This window comes from Glycine max, chromosome 13 (assembly GCF_000004515.6).
Source record: "Glycine max cultivar Williams 82 chromosome 13, Glycine_max_v4.0, whole genome shotgun sequence".
In the NCBI taxonomy this organism is placed as follows: domain Eukaryota; kingdom Viridiplantae; phylum Streptophyta; class Magnoliopsida; order Fabales; family Fabaceae; genus Glycine; species Glycine max.
The window spans coordinates 7,651,371-7,661,703 of NC_038249.2; the positions used below are offsets into that span (position 1 = coordinate 7,651,371).

General features: G+C 31.6%; 1 protein-coding gene across 1 annotated transcript; it reads right to left on the bottom strand.

Annotated features, from left to right (window-relative positions):
* Window positions 1-7,950: 7,950 nt before the first annotated feature.
* On the bottom strand, window positions 7,951-8,358 carry LOC100802607 (probable protein phosphatase 2C 27). Its single transcript, XM_003541226.1, has one exon. It carries the CDS (start codon window positions 8,356-8,358, stop codon window positions 7,951-7,953), a length of 408 nt encoding a protein of 135 aa, XP_003541274.1.
* Between the last annotated feature and the right edge of the window lie 1,975 nt (window positions 8,359-10,333).

The following is a 10,333-nucleotide window of genomic DNA, read 5'->3' on the forward strand; positions in this document are numbered from 1 at the left end:
ATTGTTCGTTTAAGTTACTAACTAGATTTTTATGTTTGCTCTTCTATTCTCAAGGTATGTTTGAATATCCAGAAAAACCAAGATTTCCTTCAAAACCAGACCCAACCTTAAAAGACCTATTGATCCATGATGATTATGCACATTATCTTTGATTTGATGGGAAATGACTTGCAAAATTGATTTATGACATATCAGTGATTGGAATTGAGATGAAACACTTTCCTGATTGAGAATTATACACCTTTGAGAGGTTTTCCTCTATTTGAATGCATCCAGTGTTTCCTCTTATGTTCTTTAGAAACAAAATGCGAATTGATCTTAATTTCATTTTTTTTGTTTTGTGAATTCCATTTTTGTGCTTTCATTTCTCATTGTTGCATTTTGGAAAATGTTATTTTGATCAGTTTGGGGATTGATTCTTTACAAAGCATGTTCACCATATTTGAGGAATATTTATTTATACTTATACTATTGTTATTTGTAATTTTTCTTTACTTTGCTTGAGGACAAGCAAGATTCTAGGTTGGGGGGAGTTGATAAGTGTCAAATTTCAATTATTTTAGGATTAAATTTTTAGCACTTATCTTTTGATTGTAATAGTTTTCTTATAAACTACCCTTAAATCCAATTGTTTATATATATTATACATTTATGAATGTTGTTGTTTTAATATGAAAGATTCATTCATGATTTTGTAGGTTTTGATGGTTGTTTGTTAGATCCAGAAACAAAGCCAAAAGGAAAAGCAAAATGGTCTTTTCACAAAGATTTCTTACTTGAAATTCTCCCAAGCTAGCAACCAGCTTACCTGGGCTAAAAATCTTACTTCATCTATAAGCAAGCAACTCGCCTGGGTGAGTGGATGCCTTCACCAGTAAGCAACAAATTCGTCTGGGCGAGCTACAACTCGCCTGAGCAAATTTGTCTACTCTCCTAGGTTGTTTTCTATAAATAGTCATGCATGTTAAAGGAGAAAGGAATTCCAGCAGAACTAGAAAGCATAGAAAAGTGCAGAGAAAGAAGAAGAAGAAGAAGGAGAAAAGGAAAAGTGTAGCTAAGGCGCTACAAAGTTGTGACCGTGGATCACTTCCTTCATAATTTCTCTTGTTAGTCTTATGCACGGCACAATGATCGGTTAGTTTTTCTTAAGGATTGGATGTTATATTTATACCTTTATGTATCCTTTTTGATATTATATTTATATGAATCTTTTCTACTCATTATTGGTAATTTCATTCTACTCGTAATGCTTGAATCTATTTGATCACTAGTGTCATGAAATTTGATTTTAAGTGAGACTAGAAAGTAATCTTAGAATTTGAACTAAATGATTTTACTCTTTACATTATGTTGCTAGGAATAGAGCATAACATTTTAATTGCAAAAAGTACGAGAATATAATTGTAATGCTGGGGTATTTATTGTATATGTGAGGGATCGATATTTAGTAAATATTCTTAGGTTCTAAATGCGAGGGATTGACTTGGGATAACCTAATGTGTGCATCAGTAATGTTGGAAAATGATTCATAGATGTTAATCTTACTAGGATACTAAGGGTATGAAAGATGAAATCCAATCCTATGTTTTCTTGAATTAATTTAAGGTTTTATTATTATTTCCGTAATTTACGTACTTTTGACATATTGAATTCCGTTATTTTCATTATTTCCATATTTCCGTTATTTTCATAAATCCGTTATTTTCACTATTCTTTTACTTTAAATTATCTTTAGTTAGTTGAACCAAAACCAATGACATTCGATTAAATTTGTACATAACTACTAAACTGATAACCTTTATCCAAATGAATTAAGTAAAATCAAGTCCTTGTGGAGACGAACTCTTTTATAAATGTGAAACTTACAACGACAATTGGTACGCTTGCCAAAAGTCTAACAATATGCAAGAAATTACTTTAAAAAGTTCTATTTGATTTGTCATTTTAAAAAAGAAAAAATCATTATAATTTTTATGTATCCATTTTAATTTTCTAACTAAAACATGATTGTTCATTTAAAGACAAATAAGAAGATTAGTCATAATAGGTCGCCAAGTATTATTTGGATAATGTGAACATCATGCCTTAATACTTACTATTAATAGTGAAATAGACCGTCTTTCATATTATAAAATTTAAAATTTCAAAAAAAAAATATTTTATCATTAGTGGAGACTCAAATGTTATTCTAAACCTATTAAGAAGGATAAAAAAAGAGAAAAATATAAATATGATAAGTGATATATCATTTGATAGGAAAAATATTTAATAAACATTAACAATGTTATTATTAGACATCTAGAGAGAGAGATGAAAATTAAAAATATAAATTTGAGAATTTATGACATGACAAGAAAAGAAAGATGTAAAAAAAAAATATGTTAATAAGTATGTAAGAATTGAGTTTAATCTATTATTTGTTATAAATTTTATTTTAGGTTTGGTTTAATCTATTTAAAAGTTTAATTTGGTCTATTAATTTATTTAAAGATCTATTTTATACTAAAGTTTTTATATAAGTCTAATTTTTCTTTATATTAGACCATACACTCATAAATCATTGAGAAAAGATCTAAGTAAAACAAATAATAATCTATACAAGTCAAAATTATCATTACTCAAAACATGATAAAGATGAACCATAGTGATTTCCTATATAAAAATAAAATAATGAAGTATCATCTTAAACTTATTTTTTAGCAACACTTTCTTTTAAATTAACTTTATTTTATTTTAAACTACAAATAAAATGATAAAAAATAAAAAAATAATACAAAATGTTTTCAAACTAAAAATTATTTTCATTTTAAACAAATATAGATAATGAAAAGTGAAAAAATTAAAAAAAAAACAATTTAAAACACACAAAATTAAAAGAAATAACAATAAAATAAAATAAAAAACCAAGTTATGAAATCGGTTCCTGAAAAACCAATTTCATAACGTTGATTTTTTTTTAAAAAAATATACATGTTATAAAAGAAAAATAAAACCTTAGTTTAAAAATTAATTTCTGAGTAACCGATTTGTTAACGTGAATGGTAAATTATATCATTTATGAAAATAATTTTTTAGTTGTATTATTTTCATAAATAATTAAATTTTTTTTTACGTAAAAAACTCTAAAAGTCTACCATACAAGGACACGTGATCCAAGTCGAGTCTGCTTTACGTTTTCCGTGGTTCAGTTTTCTTGGTCGCCTTCATATTATTCAACATATTATTCCACACACGACAAGCGTGTATGAAGAATTCCACAACACTATGAGTTAGCATCACTTATAATCTTACATAAAACTAAAGTTAACTTATTTAAATATGATGTTCTATAATTTTAGAGTTCATAATTATTTTTTAGGCTTAAATATATTGAAGATCTTTAAAATATATATGAATTTTGCAACTAATCCTGAAACTTTTTTTACTTCCCATTCGATCTATGAAGATTTTAAAGTTTTGTGAGAGATCTCTATCATGAGTTTTCATCCAAAACGTGATAATATGTTTGTTAGTTGAACACGTCAACAATACACGTGCGGATGACAACAATGAAGTCCGACCACGACAAAGAAGGTCATGGGTTTCAAGTTGGGGCAGTTCGACCATGAGGGTGGCGACCACGGTGGTGCCATTGACAACAAGTGTCATAGAAATCAAACAATCCAAAATGATAATGTATCAAACTCTCATTTTTAATAGCGTTTGGATGACATCATCAAATGACATGTACCACCCTCTGACGTGACTCGGCACGTGTATCGCTGGAATGTCTAACTAATGGACACATCATCAAATTTTGGACGAAGACTAACGATAAGGATCTCCCATAAAAATTTTGAAATTTCAGAGATCTAACGAGAAGTAATTTTTTTTCAAAGACCAGTTATGAAATTCAAGTATATTTCATGGATTAAAAACAATTTTAAAAAAAAGGAAAAGAAAAGAAAAGTAACATTATGACATCAGTTCATGAGAAAACTAATTTCATAACGTTGATTTAAAAAAATAAAATAAAATCACATGTTATGAAATCGGTTCCCATAACGTATGTTGTAAAAAAGTAAAAAAAATAAAACCTTAGTTTTGAAATTAGTTCTTGGGGAACTGATTTCTTAATATAAACAAAAAAATATATCATTTAGTTAAATAATTTTTCAATTGTATTATTTGAATAAATAATTAAGGTTTTTTTTGTATTTTTTACGTAAAAAAAACTCTAAAAGTCTACCCATACAAGAACAAGTCATGCAAGTCGAGTCTGCATTACTTTTTCCATGGTTCAGTTTTCTTGGTCGTCTTCATGTTATTCAACATATTATTCCACACGACAAGCGTGTATGAAAAGTTCCACAACACTTTGTGAGCTAGCATCACTTACAATCTTACATAAAACTAAAGTTAACTTAATATGATGTTCTATAGTTTTAGACTTTATAATTATTGTTTAATTAAAAAACACTTTAAAATGATCATATAATTTTAAAGAAAAAAGACTTAAATGTATTTTTTTACTTATAAAATTAGCCCAGAGAAAGGTTCAAATATCAAAACTTATGTGCATATTTTTTTACATTAATTATATATATAGCTGATTTAAAAAATATTATATTTATATCGGTTATATACATAATGTGAAAAAATATAGTCTAGGATAGAAAAGAATTTTGTTCTGCACAAAAAATTGACACATTTCAATCTGATGAAGATAAAAACTTATTAAAAATTTTAGGTGAAAAAATAACGTATAATTTTTCTTTTTGAGAAAAAAAAAACACATTTTAACCTTTAAAGAAATTATAATTAAATCCCTACACTTACACTGACACGGTAACACCTTTATAATTTTGTTAGCAGTGATGTCGAGTGCTACATAGACATGCGAAAATAAAAATAACAGGAATTAACGAAGTGTTTAAGGTGGGTATTTAACCACAATCCTTAAAGCCCAACAACAAAACTAAAACAATTAGGCTAATGACTTTGTTTAGCATTTAAATAAAATTTATATTATATAATTTAATCAGAGACAAAAAAATGCACATATATTTATTATTACTAAATTAAGTTATACTAATGTTATATGAACTAATAATATTAAAAACATAATTAAGAAATATAAATTAGTAATATATATTTATGGCTCCTAAAAACAACTTATAAATAAGCTATATCAATGGTGTATTGGATAGTCGTTGTTTATAATTTGTCAGCGTGTTCCAACTAAAAAATAAGTAGATGTCGATTATCAATCCAAAAAACTTTTAGGCTTAATTGCAAAAATAGTGTTCATATTTTTCTCATTTCATTAAAGCGGTCTCTCTATTTTTTTAATTCACTATCAGAGTCTTTTTTGTTTTTCAAATTGACTATTTGAGTCCTTAGAGGAAAATTTGAACGTTGATTGTTTGTGTAAAAATGTTCACTGTCACATGTTCGCATATAATTGATCGTTTAAGAGGTATATGTAGTTTACCCTCATCAATAATTAGGTAACTAACAATTATTGATGAAAACAATTACCCTAACCGAGACCCGTGGTTGCCGAGCGTGGCCTCTTTGAGCTGTAACCCTATTTTCTTCTCCAACGCATCTCTATAGGCTTCAAAAGCGTTTAGTATGTTCGCCGCTCGCAACAATCTGAAGAGAAACCTCATTGTCGTCGCAACCTTCGAGCTCTTCTCCAAAGGAAGATTCAAAATCACCATCTCTAGAAGCTTCTTTTGCTCCGCCTACGTCCCAATGGAGGAAAAAGAAGACGATGGTAATGCCTCCTTTGCGCCAAACTTTCTTCTTCCAGCACCGTCGAGTCCGCCCCAAAGGACCTTGGCATCATGGACTGATTTGGCGCTTGAGGTGGCCATAGTGTGATCTGTTCAGAAAGAGAAAGACAAAGAAAATGGTTTGAAAGAAGTGCAAAGAAAGGGACGAAAGAGGGTGAGCTTGGAATTGGACGAGGCTGGGGCTATCGAAGCTGATTTTTGTTTCATAGAAGTCTTTGTTGGTGAGGAGGCAGAAGAAGAAGTTGAAGGTGGCGGCATCAATGAAGGTGTTTAACTGGCCTTGCTGGATTTTCCAATGAGCTTGTCTTCAAGATCAATGAAGTGTTCAGAGAGGTTGTTGCGAAAGAGAGGGAGGAATGTGTGGTGTTTGGTGGTAGTAGCACTTGGCGGAAATGTGTGGGAGGGTTCAGTGGTGTCTTGGAAGGCGCACACACGATAGTTGTCGTTGAAGGAGATGGACAGCATGAAAGTGCCATCAAGAACATTGCGCTTTTCGACCTTGGAGTTGTCGAAGAAGATGGGGAAGGACCGAGTGCCATGTTGGTTTTGAAGGAGTGGAGAAGGAGTTTTGTTGTTGGGGAGTGGATGTACAACCTCAGTTCTTAACAAACTGCACACTTTGTAACATTGATTTTCGTCAAAACCGATGTTAACTAGGCGATGTTAAATCCTATTTTTATAGTAGTGTGACTATACAAATATTCTCAAAACCACTTCGAGCACATTTCTTAGACTCCCCTGAAGATCTCATATATGTGTCTAGTGGTAGATCTTGTCAAGAACAGATCTTGAGTTCAAAAACCAACTCAAGATTCAACATTAAAATACTCTACCAAAGTTAGGACTAGCAAAATTTATGCAAAAGTATTTTAAAAAAATGGCAAATTCTAATGTGAAACATTCATTATAAAGATAATAAATGAGTGTTCCTAAGAATTATTTTTCAATGCATTTTCAAGGATTTTTTTATAAGTATTTTAAAGATTTTTTAAAATCTCTTTGTGTTTTTCATTTTTATCTTTAAATTGAATTGAATTTTAATATAATGTAATTTATACATACAAATTATTTACTTGTTATAGTTTTTAGTTAGATGAGTGTTAACAACACGCAGTAACACACTCTTCTTAACATACATTTTATTATTGGTTGAAATTTTTTGAAAACTATAAATTATGAAGGAGAATCATTAAATAAGACACTACTACAAAATGTAGATTTAACATCGCTAAGTTAACATCGTTTTTATCAAAAACCGATGTTAACAAAAGCACAGTGGCAAAATGGTAAATAACGTGAATTTCTGAACATCGGTTTTTCAAATTATTGATGTTAACACAGTAGGTTAACATTGGTTTTTCAAAACAAAAGATGTTAACAGGAGCATGGTGACATTTTTTTATAAAAAAATAAAGTTAATTCACATCAGTTTTGAAAACATTGATGTTAACTAGTTGATCTTAACATCGGTATTTTCAAAAATCGATGTTAACATTAATTTGTTAACATTGGTTTTAGAAAAATCGATGTTAAGTTTGAATGTTAACATCGGTTTTTTTAAAAAAAACCGATGTTGTATTATTCATAAATTAAAAGCCCAAACTCTTTTTCCCCTTGTGTGCCTAGTCTCACAAACCCTTTCTCCCTCACCAACATTTTGCAACACTGTGGTCTCTTCCTCACGACACTGCATTTTGCAATCTGTCACCGTCGTCTCCTCGTCACCCCAGTCATTTCGTGTCACCCTTAGTGCCATTGAACCTACAACTGCTCCACAAGTTGGGGTTCGTCAATACAGCTGTGAGATTGAGGTATGTCACTGAACCTGCATTTTGCTTCTTTACTCATTCTAAGAATTCCCTATACTTTTGAAAAGTCTTGTGAGCATCCATTGAGGTACGTGGCTGCTTCTTTACAGATTGTGAGCATCTTGGACTTCTGAAAACTTTTTTGAGCATCCTCTTCGTCACTTACTCGAAGATACATTCCATTGAAGTACATGGTTGGGAATATTGTTCACTTAGGTTTCTCTGTGAGTACTTTAGGCATTCTGGAAGAAAATATGCATCCTGCTTGTAATTGGGTCGTTTTGTTATTATTTTTGCTTCTGTGAAATGTGAGAAAAGAAATCTTTGAAGGAAAAGTAATAGTCTTAACAGTCTTAGTCAACCTAAACAGTCTTAGTCAATGATATCATCACCACTGTTAAGTTGTCTGTTGCTCCTCTCTTTATTGCTTCCCCTATCACCTCCTCGCAACACTGCTTCACATCGTTATGCTCTTGAAGACTCCTTCGAGCAAAGTGTATGGCATTTTGGCTGTGAAAAACATCCCAGATCCCATCACTCCCAATTATGAAAAATTCATCTTCTTTTGTCAATGTGATTAACTTAAGTTTAGACTCAACACTAAATGGTCCACCCATTCCATTAATTTCCTTCATTCCTTGGAGATTCCAGTTGCCTAGTGCATGAGTCACACCTAACTGGCTGTTCAAGTAACCATTATCTATGTATCCACCTAGAGACTTTATCCTCTTTCTTTCCTTAATGCATAATGGCCTGTGATCTTTGGACATTTCTATAGCCCCTCCACCACGGGACAAAACAACACGACAGTCTACATGTAACATTATGTTAGATGAAGGGTTCATTGCTAGGTTAGGAGATTTTGGTTTAGCGAGGCAAACGGAGCATGACAAGTCTCCTGATGCCACTATGGCTGCTGGGACAATGGGGTACCTTGCACCTGAGTACGTGCTTACTGGTAGAGCCTCGGAGAAAACTGATGTGCTTAGCTATGGTGTTGTGGTTCTTGAGGTTGCCAATGGCAGGAGGCCTATTGAGAAAGATGCTCCTGCTGCTGGGAATGGTAAAGTTGGAATTAGCAGCAATTTTGTAGAATGGATTTGGAGTTTGCGTCAAGAAGGTAAGTTGCTAATAGTAGCTGATCCAAGACTTGAAGGCGAGTTTGAGGAAGGGGAGATGAGGAAGGTACTCTTGGTTGGATTAGCTTGCTCACACCCTGATTCAATTGCAAGACCTACTATGAGGGGTGTGGTTCAAATGCTGTTGGATGAGGCTGAAGTGCTTATTGTCCCTAGAACCAAACCGTCTACTAGTTACAGTACTTCTTAACTCTTAATGAACTTGCAAGACAGTGAATCTGAGTGTAATAATGGTATGATCACCATCTCTATCTCTTCATCAAAGAACAACTTCAACAACAAATATAGTTTGATGGAAGTCTAGAGCTGAGATCTTGTCATTTTTTTAATTATTTACTCAAATTGTAGATAAAGTGGTGTGTATTCTTTTGATCATGTATTTAACGCCAATAACATTACGATTAAAGGCCTTGATAAAGGAAATAATTTTGGGGAATATGCAATTTTGCCTCTGCCATTTAAGTTTATGGTAGAGTGCTTTTGTTGTACATTTTTATACAGATTAAATTAAAATGATCTTGGTGCGGAGAAATGCAAGATGTTGGTGTTGAGTTTGAGTGTTACAAGCAATCTAGGGAAGATCGTGGATTTGCATATATTGTTGTTTCACTTCTAATTCATGTGCAGTGGTTTAGAGCTAGTTGGAGTTAACTAACTGATGCTAAATACCATTTTCTTTGGACAATTAGATTTCACCTACCATGGTATAATGAAAACAACAATTTCTCTAAATCTTTCTCCCTTTCTTTTAGAAATCTAGGTTTTGTATTGTATCTTACACTCATAACAAATGGCAATTTTATTCCCTTTTCTGTTTTGCTGTAACAACTTTTTAGTATAATGTTGTGGCACCAAGTCTTTTTGTATCATTTTGCTAATTTGCTGAATTCATTTTTACAATTTTATGGAAGGACAAATATCCGTTTAATAACAATTTTTTACCCTAGGTGTTTGACTGATAGCTTATGCATATAGCTGAATATATGTTACATCTGAACTCTAGATGCCATACACAACAATTTAGAGTAAGCAACCATCATTTGACAATATTTTAGAGTAAGGAACCATCATTTACTTTTTAATATCAACAATGTAATTTATTCCTAGTGTCTTCCATGTGATCTTTTCTTGCATCAGCTTTGTTTCTAGCCTCACACTCGAAGGCGTTCTTGTTTAGGTTGCTACCTATGCTTCTCTTTGTGATACTATTACAACTCACCAAGGCTGCAAGTCTGTCACATTGACCTTTCTTGCAATTTTTTATGGTGACATTGGAGCAATATTGTTGATATTTGTGCATGGGTGTGAGAATCATTTACTACTTCAGTCCTTTTTAAAAAATTTATATTTGTTTGCTATGATGGACAAGTGGACTTGAAGGCTCAAGTTGGGTAGTGATCATTGTGTTAGTCACCAAAGAAAAGTATCAGGGACAAGTCTGGAAGGTATAATTCCAGCTTACCAATTTTTTTTACCAAAAGTCTAAAAGAAAAAGGTAAAGGCATGCAATTATATGAATAATAGTAGTAATAACTTTTTCATAAGTGTTTATTCTAGAGATTCAACAAGCACTTTAAATTTATCATTATACATATATTATTGTTGT

Coding starts and splice junctions, on each gene's coding strand:
- LOC100802607 (XM_003541226.1), bottom strand. CDS start 8,358: ATGTCCAAAGATCACAGGCCATTATGCATTAAGGAAAGAAAGAGGATA.